Genomic DNA, 19,075 nt, shown 5'->3' with positions numbered 1-19,075 from the left:
GAATTTGGTTTGGTTCAGAAGAACTCCATATTCTCCTTTATCAACTATACTTGAAGTTGAGTTGATGGCAGCAGAAGTGTGATTTCAAACTCCCTTTACTAGTGAATAGAAAGCATTCCCTATTTCCTCTACTGAGTTAGGATTGTTTATGGGACCCTATGGGGCAGCCTGTGGATTATTCCATATTCATTGTGGACAGTGGGGATGGTCTGGGATTTGTCATAGACTGACATTGGAGAATTGGAAAGGCTAAGGGAAGATATTTCAGTTTTATAATAAAGGTCCAAAATTAATCTAGAGGCCAGAGGGACCCAGAAAAGAAAATAAAAATGAGAATTACAAATGAGTGGATCTTTGCCATTGGTAAAAATCTGGGTCACTTATAGCTGTATTTTTCCATCTGTGCTTTTGTCTGTGAGCTTTGATAGCATAGTTGTCTAATAAGTGTTTCATCATCTGAATCTGACAATAGATATCATTCCAGAATACAATTGTTATGTAACAAAGATTCTGTATTCTGGAGAAAAAAGTCAATCAACACAATTTTAACCTTTCTATGTCTTTTGTTTGCAGGGATTCAGGCATAAACAAGCATTTGTCATTCGATTCTTCTAGTGCATTTCCAGCATACTGTGCCTTGGGCATCACACATCAGGGTCTGATGTTTATCTTTTATTACCTGCCAGACCTCTCTGGAAAAGCCTCCATGGAATTCATCATCTGCAGTCTTTGTTGTAGGTACACATATAAATACATGTCGAACACATTCGTTGAGGATATTGTGGTTTCTAAAGCTGAACTTAAATAAAAAGTGTTGAGATGAATAATGAAGAGGACTTTCTGCAGAAGGTATGAAGCTAATCATTAAAATGTTTTAAACCAAAATATTGACAGCAAATCTTTTAAAAAATGTGAAGTATTTGAGTGCTGGTAAGAATAAGCGTAGCATAATTATACTTGTTATATGTCCACTTTGGAGAAGTTAATGAAGAATTGCCCTTCTCTACTGCACAGTGAGTTTATAAAGATAATAAAAACTAAACAGTTCAAAATATTCATCTAGGAAAGCTCATTTGGTTTGAATAGTCATTTAGATTCAATAGGCACCAAGTTTCAGAAGAATACGTATGCTATAAAAAATTTTATTTCTATTTTGGTTGTTATTGAGAGAATAATCTTTTGTTTTTCTCAAAGCTTTGGCCTCATTCTAATAAATATGCTTTGAGATTAAATGACTAAAGGTGGAAACCTGTTTTCAAATTACATTTGAAATGCACAGCATGAATAGTGACAGCCACTCATTGGGGCTAGCATATATTAAAATAATCAGTTGTCAGCATATAGCATGTCTCCTCACTTCTTAATATGTGTGTACCCAACCTTTACACTTGTATTTCTGACCAACCATTTTGAAAGACTGAAGTACAGACTTGGAGGCAAGCTGTGGTAAAATTTGGGAGGATGTGGGTTATCTTTATTAAATGAAGAAAATATATTGCAAGAAGCATACCTACTATGTGAAGAGTGCAGTGGAAAACCAGTGCATTATGTATGAAATAGTGGCATATAGAGAACAAACCTGGTCCCCACTTATGCATGGAGTGTAGAAGATCGCTAACATCTAAGAATGGGTTCACTGATCTGTATAGTGAATACAAGCAGTTGTTTTGAAAGAGGCAAGAACAAATGCACTTTCCGTAAGGAAACTGGGCAAGGCTGTGTGAAGAAGGGACTCCCTGAGGCGGAGGTGTGGCTTATCCTGTACTGTCATGTCACTGTTGTAGGCATCAAATGGTGTTTTGTGTGATTATAATGAATTTAGCTAAAAGTAAATTCATAGGTGCAAATGAAGGCTTATAGAAAGAAAGTAAGGGTGATTAGCATGTACATCATTAGCTTTTGGGGATTTCGATTTCTAACTATGTAACTTCTTGGACTAGGTTTTACTTACTACTTCTGAACCCACGGCAAGAACTCTGCTTTCTTCCTCAGCTCCCACAATTTTAGCCCAGGATTCCAGGTGATGCAGCTCCTACGAAAGCCCTTAAAAGCCATGCCCTCCTCAAGACCAGTCTAGACCAAATGTTGATTGTTTACTCTTAGGAGGGCAGAAAAATGAACAATATGATTTTTAAACTGCACAATTCTCACAGCAAGAGACATTCTCTGTCTTTTGAGGAAAGTTCCTTTGGAGTTGGAATAGAGCATTGTATTTACTAGATGTTATAAAGGTGAATGTTGGCTGTCCACTTGACTCAACTCCACTGAGTAAGCTCTTTTATACTCTCCTGTATAGGGTCACATTCTCAGGAAGTGAAATATGGAAGGAGGCAGAGAGATGACATGTGACATTCCTTTTCCAGCTAACTGATGTCTGGAAAAGGACAAGATTGTGTTTCATACTAGATGCTCTGGGAACGTGAGCAAGAGCAGCATGAAGTTAACTACAAAACACAGCAGCTGAACAAAAGCTCAATGGATTCGGAAAGGCAGATAGTGTGTATGGAGAAAATCTCTCAGAATAATTACTTCCCCAACCTGAACAAATTCTTTGTTAGAATCTTCAGTAAAATGAACAGTTATTAATCTTAGATTTGGTACTTCCCTACAGAATATTTTACTGAGATTCTCTATTTAAAACAATGCTGTAAAGTCATGCATTCAGCCACATTCTTAGCAGTGGCAAACAAAAAATAGATTGAAAACACATTCTTATTTCTTATAGTAGACCCTATGGGGTGTATGAAGTTGAGAAATTGAGTGAAAGAGTAGCATATCGTAACAATTAAAATCTGTTTATCAAGAACCTTGTGTGTGGTGCTGAGCTGGGTAATATGTCAAGTGAGTAAGATCTGTTCTCCGCCCTTCAGATATTTATAACTCAAAACAGAGAACATTGACACAAGTAGACACAGTTCTGACATTTCCATATCACAGAAGGAATGAATGTCATCTGGGGTGAAGTCAGAGATTCATCCAGCTCTGTAGCCTGTATCTGTTGGGGGCATAAAGTGCAGCCCCATGGGAGGCTCTGCCTGACCTTCTAGAGGCTTGCTTCAAGAGGCTAGAGGTTTACCTACCCCAACTCTCCCTGCTTTATGCTGTTGTCTGTGTGACTCTAGAGACCACCTGATTCTTGTTTTATATTTTCCATTTGTTTTGTCTTTTAGAATTCAGAAGATTTGTCTTCTGAGGATTTCAAGGTTTATAGTTCATTTTATAATTATTTACCTCAAACCTACCTACTTCCAGTGTATCAACATTTAAGAAATCTCAATGGAGAGACAAGACAAAAATTAGATGGGAGTTTCAAGGGCAGTGGGTTAAGCTCGCACTTCCCGAAGTCAGAATGCCTGCATTTTAATCTCGGCTTTGCTACTTACTAGCTGTGTGATGTGGGGCAAATTATTGGACTTCTCTGTACCTCACTGGGATATTAATAGTGCCCACAGGAAGAGATTTTGTGGAGATTAAATCAGTTAACACATGCAAAATGCTTAGAACTGTGCTTACAATATAGTGAGAACTGATTAAAAAGGAGTCATTCATTATATATACTCTATTTTGTTATGTTGACCTCTAATAGCTCTCCTGTTTTCATTTTTACTTAAAGAGTTTTACATTTTCCTTTACATGATGGAATGTATTTGCTTATGATAGTAATGATAACAATTAGATATAATGTACGTTTTTACATAAACATATATCCATCCACTTCTAGCCTATAAAGGCTTTCCTAAGGCACAATGACTAGAACTATTTTTAACAATCTAGTTACAGGCATATTATAATTTTTTAAAAGGACAGAACACCTTCCCCTCTCATATTTAAAGTATTTTTATATTCATATTTGCAGTATTTTTATATGCTGCAGCAGCCCATTAGCTGATACCTTCACTAACAGTTCCATAACGTTCTTGGATCTTTTTCATACTATATTACAGAGCCCATTATCTTAAATATATATTACATATACATGAATATCTAAATTTTTTCCACATGTCTTTTTACCTTTGAAACATTTTCGTTGCTTTTCTGCTCACCCACAAAGCCTTCACAAATTATTTTTGTCCATCTGCATGGATAAATGTATTTTTAGCCATACAATCTTAATTTCTCTAAAAAATATGGAGAATTCTTTTTTGATATACTTATGAACATACTAAATAAAACAAAACTTTTTGCTTCCTTTATTATTTTAGTTTTCTTTAATATTTAGCTTCATATTATGAAAATCACATGGTGTTAGACCTTTGTAAAATTATGTTTTTCCTTCTCTGAAAATGTTTGGTTAGGTATATTTTTCTTGTGTAGAACTTCTATTGTAGATTTTGCATAACTTGCCCATAGAGGTGAGATTTGTTTATAGGTTGATGCCACCGTTGACTATTTGCCAATTTGTTGGGAATAAAAATGAGACTCATAGCGTTTCATATGGGAGCAGCTATATCATTTACATTCTGATACTTCTTTCACACAGAGCTCTCAATAATGATTGTTGCTCTATCATTCTTGGTCACGTGTGAATGTTCCACCTAATCCACCAGCTTAGATCTAGGTTATTATCTTGTAATAATAATGAGGATTAAAAAGTTAGAAAGTGAAAATTTGATGGTAGAAGTGGAAATTAACCAGGTTGACCCTGACATTCGGCTATCTAATCTCCCCACAAATGTGCTTGGAGATGGGAAACTCAACACTTTAACAAATAACCCATTCCATTTTGGGCCCATTATATTAAGTAAAATTCTGATTCCTTGCAAATTCCAAGAAATGTATCTGGATTTTCCTTCCATGCTTTGTTTTACTTCAAAAGATAGAGATACTATTGAACTCTCACTCGAAGTGTGGAGTTTTTTTTTATTTTAAAGACTTGGATTTCCTTAGTTTTCAGTATTTTGTCACATATAAAGTTTTTAAGTAGCATGAAGAAATGAAATAAGAGTTGCAAACCACACATATTTTAATTCTGCTATGTTTTAGGTATGAAGCCAGGCAAGTTGCTGTATTTATCAGATCCTCAGCTGCCTCACTGAAATATATATACATATATATATTTATATAAATATATATGTATGCATATAGATATATAGTGAAAGCATGCATACACACACACGCACACACACACACACACACACCAGACACAGAGAAAGAGAGAGAGAGAGAACGTTTTAGCTTTTTCAGAAAAGCATGAGAAATAATGTTTTCTCAGTATCTTAAGTGGGGTAATCATAACCCTAGGGAAAACGGCTGATATTGAGGATAACTACGGTGAAAAAGCCCTAAAGAAAAGGTAAAATTTATAGAGTAAAGATACAGAGGCATTGTAGAGCAGACTTTCACCAGCACAAGCCCATCTAAGTGAAGAAGCACAGGTCTAAGCCCTTCTAGAGAAAACTTTGAAGAAGACCATGCCATATTTTATCTAGGAAAGCTGTTTTGACTGAATCATCCTACTGGGTTATCATCAGCTCTTGTTGACATCCAAAGAAGTCGCATTCAGAATCTTTTATAAAGGAGAAGTCTGAGTCAAATGTCCTTTCTGGCTTTATACTTCAACATGGTAGGTCTTGTTTATAATTAATTAATTAGAAATTATTTACTCAATTACTAATTTTTGCTAGGCAACATATTAGGCACAAGGATATATCTAAATGCCACCTTCTAAGAATCTTCAGTCTTTGACATCTTCTTCTTGTCAGCCTTTTCTGACTTCACTTCCTATCCCATCTGTCTTGGATTCCATATCCTATTATTTTATCTTCCTTGCCCAAATCCTCAACTTATTTTTGCCATTGTCCTTCTGAGTTTGTGACCTCATAAAATCTTAAACCATGGTGTCTTCACATTTCCAGCTGAGCTTTGCTAGAGAAAATAATTACCTGTGCAGGTTGGTGTCACTAAAACTTTAAATACTTCAATTCTTTCTGGGCCCTTGGTATTTTTCTTTCCTGAGTCAGCTCTTTCTCAGTCTCCACTATAACTATGTCAAACAATTTCCATTCTCTTTAAGCCTTTAGTCTTCCATATTCCTACTCTATCTGAGCACTTCTTACCCTAAAGGGACAACTGGAAGCACCGCAACTCTCCACCTTTTCTTATCCAGAATGGATAAGATAGATTAAGGTTTAAGATCAGTTTTAGATTGAAATTCTGCCATTTATTGGGTGAAAATCTTCCTGAGGCTCAGTTATCTCATCTGAAAGGCACTCATGAAATGTTAACAATTCTTTTCTTTCTCTCCTTCTCCTCCTGATAGTCCTCTTCCTCCTCCTCATTTTTTCTCTTCCTTCCATGTCTCAGTCAGTTTGGGCTGCTATAACATAACAAATTGTCATAGGTTGGCTGGCTTAAACTACAAACATTTATTTCTCACAGTTCTGGACGCTGTAAGCCCAAGTTCAAGCCTCTGGCAGATCTAGTATCTAGTAAGGCCTCACTTTCTGGCTTATAGATGTACATATTCTTGTATCCTATATGGTGGAGAGCAGAGAGAAAGGAAGTAAGCACTCTTCTATTTTTTTTCCCCCCATAAGGGTACTAATTGTATCATGAAGGCTGTAGCCTCATGATCTAATCACCTCTCAAAGGCTCCACCTCCTAATATCACCACATTAGGTGTTAGAGTTTACTGTATGGATTGTGGCGGACGCAAACATGCCGTTCTTAATTCTGCTCTTTCTTCTAACGATCTACGCTTTTTCTTCCTCTGATAGAGGAAAATATATTAAAGTTAGTTCTGTTATTTCAACCCCAGATTCCATTTTTTCTGTCCTCCCAGGGACCTCCATTTGTTTTTTTTCTACTTTCTCCTACATCCCCTTTTTTGGTTCCTTTCATTAAGCATGTATGTATGTATGTATGTATGTATTTATTTATTTATTTATTTTTGAGACAGGGTCTCACTCTGTTGCCCAGGCTGGAGTGCAGTGGTTCACTCTTGGCTCACTGCAACCTCCACCTCCCGGATTCAAGCGATTCTTGTACCTCAGCCTCCCAAGTAGCTGGGATTACAGGTATGCACCACCATGTCTGGCTAATGTTTATATTTTTAGTAGAGACGGGGGTCTCGTTATATTGGCCAGGCTGGTCTCAAACTCCTGGCCTCAAGTGATTTGCCTGCCTCGGCCTCCCAAAGTGCTGGGATTACAGTGTGAGCCACTGCGCCTGGCTCTCTTAGCATTTAAATATATGCAAGTGTTCTCTACCTAAAAGCAACGTAAACTTTTCTTGAGCCTCTATATACTCCCCTGGCATACATCTTTTCTGTCTTCTTCATACTTTTGAGTTATATTTCGTATCTTCATTTGATAATATTTCCTGTGTGCTTACTGGGTGTAGATCCTGGGCTAAACAACTCACATTCCTCTTCAACTCACTGGATCTTGCTGCTGCTCACATGCTTCCACTGTGACTGTCCTTACCAAGGCCTCCAGTAACTTGGGTTGCAAAATACAATGGGCATGTATTAATACCAACCTTATTTATCATTTCAGCAGCTTGGTACATTGGTACTTCCTTTTTATGTGTACTCATTAAATATGGTGGGTTCTCAGTTCTATTTATTTATTTATTATTTATTATTTTTACTGTATACCATTTAAATGAACATCTCAGTTCTGTTTTAGAATTCTTATTTTCTCAGTCACTGTTCTTTCCCTTAATAATTCTAACCACTATCAGGGCTATTTTTTCCTTACATTTCGCTTTTGCATTTTGACCCTTATGGTCAACGCTTGCTGGACACTTCCAGGTGACACAATCACCTTAGATTCCATATGCTCAGAACAGAACTCATAATTTCCCTTCTCAAGTCTTTGCTTTTTGGGTTTCCTAGTAGAAATGTGGCTGTCACTTTTCAGTCGTCTGTCTCTGACACTTCCTATATCCAGCCAGTTACCAAACTGCAAAATCTACTTCCCAAGTATGTCTGCACTATGCTCATTTCACCCCCTACTCCAGAGCTATTCTCCTAGTTCAGATCAATGTAATCTCTATCTAAATTACCCAGGTGGGTACTAGAGATATAAAAAGTTCCTTGGTTTATAGTATCCTGACCTAGATGTAGTGTTTCTCAATTCTACAAGGGACACTTAACTGTATACTTGGCACTTAAGAGATCGTAATGCCTAGACTAAAGTAATTAATGCCTTTTAGTTTGGAGAAAAAAAACTTATAGATGGATGAAAGCTCTCCTTTAATGATGCTGAAAGTTATTTAATGAAGCATTAGGTGAGATCTCCAAAGGGAGACTATATAATTTACCAATTATAATGAAGACAACATAACTATGAGTTATTTGAAGAGGACATAAAGTTTAGTAAGGATTATACTTTCACTGAAGACTTAAGAACATCAATCATCCATTAAAAATAGAGCTACTATATATGATTCAGCAATCCCACTACTGGATATATATCCAAAGGGTGTGAAATCAGTATGTTGAAGAGATATCTGCATTCCCATGTGTATTACAGCATTATTCACAATAGCCAAGATAAAGAATTGACCTAAGCATGTGGCAATAGATGAATGGATAAAGAAAAAGTGATATATATACACAGTGGGATAGTATTCAGCCTTTAAAAGGAAGGAAGCCTTAAACAGGCAATAATTAGCTTAGCCCAGGCATTATGATCTCTTAAGTACCAAATAAAATTTTCTGTTGTTTGTTAAAACATGAATGAACCTAGAGGACATTATGTTAATTGAAATAAGCCAGACACAGAAAGACAAATACTTCATGATCTCACTTACATGTGATGTGTAGAAAGGTTGAACTCAGAGAAGCAGAGAGTAGAATGTGGTTAACAGAGGGTAGGTGGTGGAGGGATTGGGGAGATATTGATCAAAGAATAAAACATTTTATTTAGAAAGAGGAGTAGTTTTGAGAGATCTACTATACCACATAGTGACTACAGTTAATATATAAGGGGACCTCAAAAAGTTCATGGAAAATTCGTATTATAAAAAAAAAACTGTGCATGGATTTTAAAATCTTTTTGAACCAAGTAAGTTCATGCTAATTTGTTATAACATGTCTGAACAGGATATAGTTTGAGGCACTAAGCATAAGACATCAGTTTGAATAGAGTGTCTATCAGAGCAGCATGAATTCTGCTAAAATCAAAGTAAGAATGAACATCAAATTTATGGTGAAGGTGGGGTGGAAGAATGGTGAAATCTTTGATGCTTTATAAAAAGTTTGTGGGGACAATGCTCCAAATAAATCAGCAGTTTGAAATGGATGACTCTTTTTGAGAAGAGATTAAACAATGTTGAAGATGAAGATGAAGCCTGAAGTGGCAGACCATCCACATCAATTTGCCCTAGTTGTTGATGTCTTGATTGAAGACGACTGGCTTTTAACAGCAGAAACAAGAGCCAAGACCATAGATATCTCAATTAGTTAAGTTTACATAATTCTGACTGAAAACTTAAAGTACGGCAAACTTTCTACTTGATGTGTGCCAAAACCATTGTACCCAGATCAACTGGAGATAAGAGCAGAGCTTTCAGTGGAAATTTTAAACTGGTGTGATTAAGATTCTGAAGCATCTCTTCAAAGAATTGTAACAGGAGAAAAACATGGCTTTACCAGTATGATCCTGAAGATACTGCCTAATCAAAGCAATGGCTAGCAAGAGGTGGAAGTAGTCCAGTCAAAGTTAAAGTGGACCAGTCAAGAGCAAAAGTCATGGCAATTGTTTTTGAGATGCTCAAGGCATTTTGCTTGTTCACTTTCTAGAGGGCCAAAGAATGATACCTACTTATTAGGAAAGTGTTTTGAGAAAGTTAGCCAAAACTTCAGCAGAAAAATGCCCAGGAAAGCTTCACCAGAGAGTTCTACTTCACCACAATGATGCTCCTGCTCATGCCTTTCATCGAACAAGGGTAATTTTGTGAGCATTTTGATAGGAGATCATAAGCATCCGGTTTACAACACTGATTTGGCTCCCTCTGTCTTCCTTTTGTTTCCTAATCTTACAAAAATCTGTAAAGGGGATTCATTTTTCTTTAGTTAATAATGTAAAAAAGACTGCATTAATATGTTTAAATTCCAGGACCCTCATTTTTAAAGGGATACACTAAATGGCTACTATGATTGCTTACAAAAGTGTATTAACCTTGATATAGCTTATGTTGAGAAATAAAGTTTATATTTTATATTTTTATCTTTTAATTCCATTTCCATGAACTTTTTGACATACCCTCATATTGTATATGTAAACATTACTGAGAGAATAGATTTTAAGTGTTTTCACCACAAGAAATGGGAGATAATATATATCCTAATAGCTTGATTTAGCCATTCCACAATGTATACATATATCAAAAGATTATATTGTATACCACAAATATATACAATTTTTACTTGTCAATTAAAATTAATAAACATTTTGAAAGGAAAGGAGATCCAGATCACCTTTTGCAGCCCTTCTCTCCCCAAATAAGAAAATGAATCATTTTGTAATGGATGGCTACATCAAACCACCCTGCAGGTTAATTTTTGGTTGTGGCCAGAAAAGTAGGTAACTGTCTTACCAGGACAAGCTAGAGAATCAACAGGAGCCTAGGAAAGAAGGAAACTGTGTGGCCACAAGAAATGATAAAACTAATTTTGTACAGATGGAGATAGGGTTTGTACCTGAAAATTCCCAGCTGTGAAAGCTGGAGAGATTGTTGACAGGCTGGATTATGCAGAGCCTTAGAGAATACCAGTTTGAGTTTTCCCTTGAAGGTGAAGGGAGAATTGTGGAGGTATTTTCAGCAAAGAAATAACAAAACCAAAATTGTGTTATAGAGAAACAACATGGCAGTAGTATGAAGGATGGATAGAAGAAGGGTAACACTGGATGCACAGAGAATGGTTAGAGATTGTGGAGCTGGTGAAAGAATACAAAATTATAGTTAAATAGGAAGAATAAGTTCAAGACATGTATTACACATCATTGTGGCTATAGCTAATAATATACATTCTTGAAAATGCTAAGAAAGCAGATGTTAAGTATTCTCATCACCAAAATGATAACTATGTGAGATAATGCATATTTAATTAGCTAGATGTAACTATTCTGTAATGTATATATACTTTAAAACATCATGTGGTATATACCATACGTAGAATTTTATCTGTCACTTTAAAAAATTAAAGGAAAACGCTAAAAAAAAACCCATCAGACAATCCTATAAAAATGGACAGTTTTAAAAAGACACTTCAAAAAAGAAGATATTAAAAAAGTTGTGTCAATTCAGGTGACACAAGATGGAAAATGGAAACACTTCTTTTTTTTTTTTTTTTTTTGTGAGACAGAGTCTCGCTCTGTTGCCCAGGCTGGAGTGCAATGGCATGATCTTGGCTCATTGAAACTCTGCCTCCCGAGTTCAAGTGATTCTCCTGCTTCAGCCTCTGGAGTAGCTGGAATTATAGGCACTCGCCACCACACCAGGCTAATTTCTGTATTTTTACTAGAGGCGAGGTTTCGTCATGTTGGCCAGGCCGGTCACAAACTCCTGACCTCAGGTGATCCACCTGCCTCGGCCTCCAAAGTGATGGGATTACACACGTGAGCCACCGTGCCTGGCCAGAAATGTTTATTTTTAAATGTTAAATCAATTGAAAAGAATTGCCATGTGTATTTAACTCTTTCTAGTTTGTTGTATGCTACTTTCACATTTTTACTATCATAATGAAGGTGGCACTGAACATACATGACATATCTTGGATTATTTTCTTAAACCAAGTTGCTAGGAGTAGGAATACAAGGTTAATAGGTATGGATATTTTAAAAGTAGTTAATACAAGTTTGTGATGTAGTCTTTGAAATAACACTTCTGTAAATATTTTAAGCACGTTTTCTTTCTTTTTTCTTTGAAGAAGACACTTCAAGGTAACTGAAGGCACATTCTTTCATCTTTGACATATTCTTTTAAGTTTGATAATATTGATCCCTTTTTCCACTATTTCTAACAGAGGTTAAAACTTGATGAAATTTTGTTTTGCTTGTTTGAGTTTCCATGCACCTCTCTCATTAACAAAATCAGAGTGTTTGGCAAATGCATTAATGGCTACACCTCAGACTGTAACTATTATACAGGGGTCAAAAAAAGTTTGTTTTGTTTTTGTTTTTGTTTTTTTGATTTTAGTATTGACATTAAAAAGGTAACTTAGAGAAAATTAAAAGTAAATCAATAAAATCAGTGATATTTAGAACCTAAATAACACATTATTATATTGGAAATACATTTATTAGGTCAAATTAGGGTCTACGTTTAATGCTTGGCAGTATTCCTTTAGGTTAAGTGTTTTTTGGTTAATTTGATCAAGTCACTGAGTTGAAATGCAAAATGACAAACTTATATTAAACCATATAAACACCATTTCAAAAGAATCACCATGGTGAGAAAAACATGAATAATGAAAATATCTTGTAATGAACTTGAATGTAAGAAGGAAACATTCTTTATGGCCATTCCCATATATGAGACAAAAAGGAGCCATCTGACGAAACGATAGTGAAAACATTTTGGAATTGTGAAAAGCTGCTCTGGTGAAAATATCAAAAGAATGAAAATCAACCTGTTGTAGGAGAAATTTGGGATTGTCCAAATTAAGAGTAAATTAAATTTGTATATTTATGCCATGCAATCAAAATGAAATTGCATATCTGTACTTACGCTCATGATTCTTCCAGCCTGGTTTACCTCTGTCCCTATCTTCAGCTCAAATGCTCCCTCTTCTGTTTAAGCTTGGCTTATCTGAAGACTGAAATATTCTGCTTGTGTAGTAATAGCATTATTGTAGAGTCCAAGCAAGGCTATTTGGATCACACTGCCCCACTGTGAGAATCTTCAGACTGCTTAATATACCTTCAGGATCCTGAGAGGTTCCCCTATTTTATTGTATTTAGAATCTAGAGCTTCTTAGATAAGGGAATAGAGCCCGACCCAAAGAAAATCACCTCTAGGCTGGCCAGGGCCTGTGAGGTAATCTAGAATGAGTTATCTTTCCATGAGAAATCCTCAGTAATGCATGGTGCCTGGGTAATAATTCTGGCTGACCTCTATTTAGTACTTACTATGCATCAGGCATTGCTTTTCCAACATAATGTTGCAACTAGGGAGAACTGTATCACTGAGTACTTGATAAATGGTCAAATATTTCTAAACTAATTGGTAAACAGTGGCTAACAAGAGCCTCTTAATGGTCTACTCTACCCAAACTTTTCTACCTGTCCTAGCATTTTCCTGGGGCTGTTGGACTTGTCCACAACCCATCAGTTAAACAGTTAAAGAACTAGTACCTGGCCCTACACAGGTCCTCCAGGACCTTGCTACAGCTTCCCAGTACCCCAGCAATGGTTGGGAGGACATCTTGATGACAGTGTTCATCACGAATGTGCCAAGTACTTGGTGCTCTGGAGCCACCTGGCTGGGTTCAAATCTTAGCTTTGTCACTCATGAGACTTGTGAGCTTGGGTTAGTTGAGTAGTCTTTCTTTGACTCAATTTTTCTCATCTCTGAAACAGGATGGTGATGTATTTATCACATGGGATCTTTTTCAGACTAAATAAATTAAGACATGTAAAGCATTTAGAAGAGATCTAGCACATAATAGGTGCAATATAAGTGTTGCTTATTCTTATTAGATGTACTGATGGCTAAATGTTGTCACTATCACCCTTCAGTGCCACACTAGATTCCACTGTTGGGGAAAAGACAGGTGGTCACTGCTGATACAGTTGTGCCTCATATCTCTAGAGCTGCTCCAGTAGTTTTGAGACCTAGTTGTATGGTAGTTGAGAAAGTTTATTTCTTTACTTCTTACCTTATATTTTAAATCAATTGACAATATTTAACAATCACAAAATTTCAAATAAAAATCCATATTTCTGGCATTTTTTGAAAATTTGTAAAACTGGCAACATGAGGGCCACGTTTTAATATGGCAACAATTGGCTGGACTCCTGTGTTGCCTCCTTCTTGGGAAGGGGTATCAACTGCTGTGTTTGCCCTCCAGCCCACTGTGTTTTTTTGTAATCTGTCTGGTATTTGAGTTTGCTCTCCGTGAACTAGGCTAACCTAAGCATATCTCTTTCTTTAGAACATGGAGGCCCTTAAGTGCCACAACAACACTTTATTGCCTCTACTAGATTGTAATATTCTTTGTGAATCATGTTTTATGTTTTACTTATTTTTATGTCTTTGATTTTGCCTTATCCATAGTAGGTTACATCCTCACTCTTGGGACTAATGAAGTTTAAACTGGTGGTGATCTGAATTAAAATGGGTTTTACTTTTATATAGAAAAGAGTTATAAAAATACAATTGAAAAAGAATATATAATTGAAGAAGTTAAACAAGTTTTATGAGTTACACAGATAACATTATATAATAAAAACAGAATTCCATTTAAGTCAGTTATCAAGCTATGGTGATGTAAGAAGAACGTCAAACAAAATACTTGGATTTGAATTCCCATTCTTCCTCAGATATGACTTGGGACAAATTACCTAACCCCTGTGGGCATATTTCTGCTTTGGAAAAAATGTAGGTAATAATAAATACTCCCTGTATGTTGTGGGTATTCGATGAAATATAAAATATTGTCTGGATATGACAATGCTTTTAAAATGTTAATATTTTTATAGGTATTGTTTTAAAGACTTTTTTTGTTGTTGTTGTTGAGACAGAGTCTCACTCTGTCACCCAGGCTGGAGTGCAGTGGTGCAATTTCGGCTCACTGTAACCTCCACCTCCTGGGTTCAAGTGATTCTTATGCTTCAGCCTCCCAAGTAGCTGGGACTACAGATATGTGCCACCAAATCTGGCTAAATTTTTGTATTTTTTGTAGAGATGGAGTTTTGCCATGTTGCCCAGGCTGGTCTTGAACTCCCGGCCTCAAGTGATCCTCCTACCTCAGCCTCCCAAAGTTCTGGGATTATAGGCATGAGCCACCACACTTGGCTGGATATTATTTAAAAGACTTTAGACAAATTAAATTTAACAGAGTTTAATTGACCAAAGAATGATTTGAGAATTGGGCCTCCCTGAGAACCAAAATAGGTTCAGAGTGACTCTGAAGCTGCCACATTGTTGGATAACATTTATGGACAGAACAAGAAAAGTGATGTGCAGAAGACAGAAATGAGTCACAGAAACAGCTGAATTAGTTACAGCTGGGAGTTTCCCTTATTTGAACATGGTTTGAACAGTTGGCTGCCTGTGATTGGCAGGCATCTGAAATTCTAATTGGTACAGGAGTAGGTTATAGTCTGTTTATAAAGTTCTAGGCCAAACTTAAGATATGTAAAGAGGCAGCTTTATGTAAACAATTCCTCCCTTTGGGTCAACCTCTTAAGATGGAGAGGTTGACCGAAACCTTAGGCATTGACGTCACTCTCACACCATTGTAAATGGACTTATTTGGTCTCAAATTCCACTGGGAAATAGCAGTACAGTCGATTTTGTAAGGTGGGAATGTGGAAACAGAATGAGGGAAAAATAACCTGATTGTTTACTTTAGGTTAATTTTTTGTAAGGGTTAGAGCAGAGGGGACTTCTTTATTATGCTGGTATCTCCTATTTTCAGAAGAAAAAAAAAAACTGTTCTGCTTTGGAATCTATCTTCTTCCTTAAAGTTTCACTATGATTATGTTGTATTAGCATGAGTGATTTTGTTTTGATTTGGTCTGTTCTGTTGGGGCCTAATGCAAGAGTTCAGTCCAAAACAATGGTCTTCATAATTTTGTTTAACAATTCTCTTTTTTTGGTCAGGTTCTCACCTAGATGAGAGTGTGACCAAAACTTAGGGCTTTGGTGCTACTTCATATTACTATTATTTTGGGTTTTCTGTCTTAGCACGTTATTGATAGGTTATAGTGTCCTCATGATCAGGTGTTTCTTTGAGATTTTGTCATTCCAGTCAAAGAGACCATCTGACATTCTACACATGACTGTCTGCAAACATTTAAAACTTTGGAGAGATATAGCATACCAGGGAGAATACTATTGTGACTGTCAGAATGATAATGATAATGACCACTATAGTGACTGGCAGGAGCATACCAAGAATTTAGAGTATGCTCCTTAGCCAGAGTTCCTATTGGTTCCTATTAATCAATTAAAATTAAATAGCTCAAAGAATAAGCCAGGTGAAAAGTCTACATGTTTTAATTAAGAATCCTGTTCATTAATCTCTTGTAGCTGAATCTCTACAAAATCCAATTTGTTTATTCATGTACAATAAGAAGTGTAAGCCACTGTGCAGATTTCTCCCTGTTCAGCCTGTAGGTAATCTAGAGCTATCTAGCACAACTTTAGCAAGAGAATTTAAAGAAGTCTGCTGCACAGCCATAGGTTTTGCATTAAAATCTGCTATAGAAACTACTGTAAGGGATACATTTCTAATCATTACCTCATTTACTCCAAGCCATAGAAAAAGGGACCTAACAAATGATGCCCATCAAGAAAGGTGAAGGCTCCTGGCAATGTTTTATTTAACCTAGAATGTAGGTTAAGAGAAGTGGACTGATGTTCTATTTCTGACTGATTATGGAGTAACAAAGGTGTCATTAAAATTCCTAGCCTACACTGGCCCTTCATCTTGCATCTGTCAAGAGATAAGGTTGCTCATGTATAAGGTTGTCTGTGAAATCTAACACAAATAAAAATATACTCCATGGGTACACACAAGGCCCCTTTTCCCACTCTGTTGTTCAAAGAGGCATAAGCAAGGAAAAAATTAAGAAAGGTTAGGAATCTTATGATAGGAGAGAAGTCTTGTTCCATGATCTTGGGAAAGCTTTCTATGTATAGGATGCCATCTGCTTCTAGGGAGAAATTTCTCTGGTTAGCTTTACCTTAAGGTCTCTAACAAGTATTTGGTTTCAAGAGGCTGGGCCTTCTGAATTGTAATATTATAGACTCAAGGTTCAAAGTCCCAGCACTTTATTGCAGTGTGGGTGGCAAGGGAAGTCTTTCTCTGATGGTGTTTCCAGAAGGCCCAATCTCTAAGTTTTAGACCATGAAGGGTTTGACTGTACTCGGTCAGTGGATCATAAAAAGCTCTTTTTACCTAATGAAAATACACTTTGGCACAATGCATTAAAGCCTGCATTGTAGCATTTAGGCATATGAGAATTTAGGTGCAGAAGATACATAAGGTTCTATTATTAGAGGCTTTGCAGTGACTGTTTCATAAATAGTCAACTCATGTTTTGATTGGAAGAGGAACTGATTGTCATCAGTCTGCAGTACCTTTGACCAAGACAATTCAGTCCATTCAGTTAGATTTGCCTAATCCTATTATATCTGTAACATCTTATGTTTTACAACTTGTCCAGTGAAACAAGTACCTTTATTGTTGGAGATTTCTCTAGGAATGTCCCATGACAGAAACACATTTCTTGATAACTGTTAAGCTATTTGAGCTATGGTTATTGCATTAGCCTTCTTGCATGAGAAAGCTTGTATATAACTAGAAAACATGCATTACAAATAACAATTGAATAGAAGCCATGTGTAAATGTTCAAATGGCCCATCAAGTAGCAAAAATGTCCTGAAGTTTTTATTGTCTTCCTGGGATTATGGATTTGACAAAACAAAATAAACCACTTTGGCAACTTAGAATAGTCATGACACCAATAAAATTTTAAAAATATAATTTGGATGCAATCTCAGCTCACTTCAACCTCTGCCTCCTGGGTTCAAGTGATTCCCAAGTAGCTGGGATTACAGGTGTGTACCACCATGCCTGAATAATTTTTGCATTTTTAGTAGAGATGGGAGTATCACCATATTGGCCAGGCTGGTCTTGAACTCCTGACCTCGAGTGATTCACCTGCCTTGGCATCCCAAAGTGCTGAGATTACAGGCAAGAGCCACCATGCCTGGCCAAGTGTAGAGCTTTCAATGATGGAAGTTTTAATCACACAAGAAGGACCAGGCAGCTCTCCAGACTCTCCATGAGTCCACACTCAACATTGAATTTATATTATCTTAAATACAAGTTTTGTTTCTTCAATTCAGGTGCATAGCACTGTTTGTTAAATGGGTTATTATAGGCAACTTAACTTGAACCATGAACCTCATTCAAATGGTATATTTTAACAATTTCAGTACTGGCTGATCTAGCATAGTAATCTGCCAAAGTATTTCCTTGGTATTCAATTAGTTCTTATGCTACTTAAGTTAACAATTTTATAAACTGGTCAACTTCTTCATTAGAGTTTTTAGTATTCCTATCCCGTCCAAATGATATAATTCTAGAGTTATCAGAAACCTGTATTCAAGAGTGTTCATGAGTATTCTTTCAAACCTTTCCATGAACCTCCTTGCGGACACAACATTTTAGGATTTTACTTGATTGTAATGGGCTTTCAGAAAGTTCATCAGAATTCATAAACTGTCAATAAGACTTAAAATGGTTATGGTTAAAGATGCAAATGACAAGGAAATTTGGCTGTTTCTGTATCCTATATTAATTTGACATAAATAAACATAATTATTATCGATAACATATACTAAGACATATCAGAATATTAGGAGTCACATACAATTTTGAAACACATATTCATAATATATTCATAAAAATATAACTCAGAGAATGTTAAGTATCATTTATTTTACAATGCTTTCCATTTTATTTACCATATCAAATAAGCCTATTTATTATTTCTTCTTTGGATGCTTCAGGGACCTTTTGGAACATCCTAAAGTTAGTTTGATGTAAAAAATACTTAATTTTAGAATTTGAAATTTGATCTTAGGAAGCCTATCAAATATGCCAAAGGTTTTAAACACTGTTAAAATAGAATCGCAGATTACAGCAAAATAATAGCAATTCATTTAGCCTAACTGATAATTAAAAGGTTTTCAAAAGCAAAAATCCTGATTCTTTGATGAAAAGGAGACTCAGTTTTCCAAATAATCAAAAGACATAATAAAGACAGCATAAAACAAAATCTGTCTCTCCTCTATTTCTTTGCATTTTACTCAAAAGGTGGACGAAAATCTTTCACTCTTATTAATACTACAATAAATTCTTATTCAAAGGAGAAAACAGACTTTTAC

The 19,075-nt window shown here is 36.0% G+C and overlaps 1 protein-coding gene across 1 annotated transcript in view; it reads left to right on the top strand.

The window, feature by feature from the left end:
* The first annotated feature begins 781 nt into the window (after nt 1–781).
* LGSN (lengsin, lens protein with glutamine synthetase domain) overlaps nt 782–19,075 on the top strand; it is a 44,036-nt gene continuing 25,742 nt past the window's right edge. The window contains exon 1 of the mRNA XM_011945631.1: nt 782–849. Coding sequence (XP_011801021.1) covers nt 820–849 — 30 coding nt within the window. The 5' untranslated portion in view covers nt 782–819. The remainder of the gene's footprint in view (nt 850–19,075) is intronic.

Source organism: Colobus angolensis, unplaced genomic scaffold, assembly GCF_000951035.1.
Source record: "Colobus angolensis palliatus isolate OR3802 unplaced genomic scaffold, Cang.pa_1.0 Scaffold241, whole genome shotgun sequence".
NCBI classification, from domain to species: domain Eukaryota; kingdom Metazoa; phylum Chordata; class Mammalia; order Primates; family Cercopithecidae; genus Colobus; species Colobus angolensis.
The sequence above is the reverse complement of the archived record's forward strand: the minus strand, read 5'-3'. Positions and strand labels throughout refer to the sequence as shown.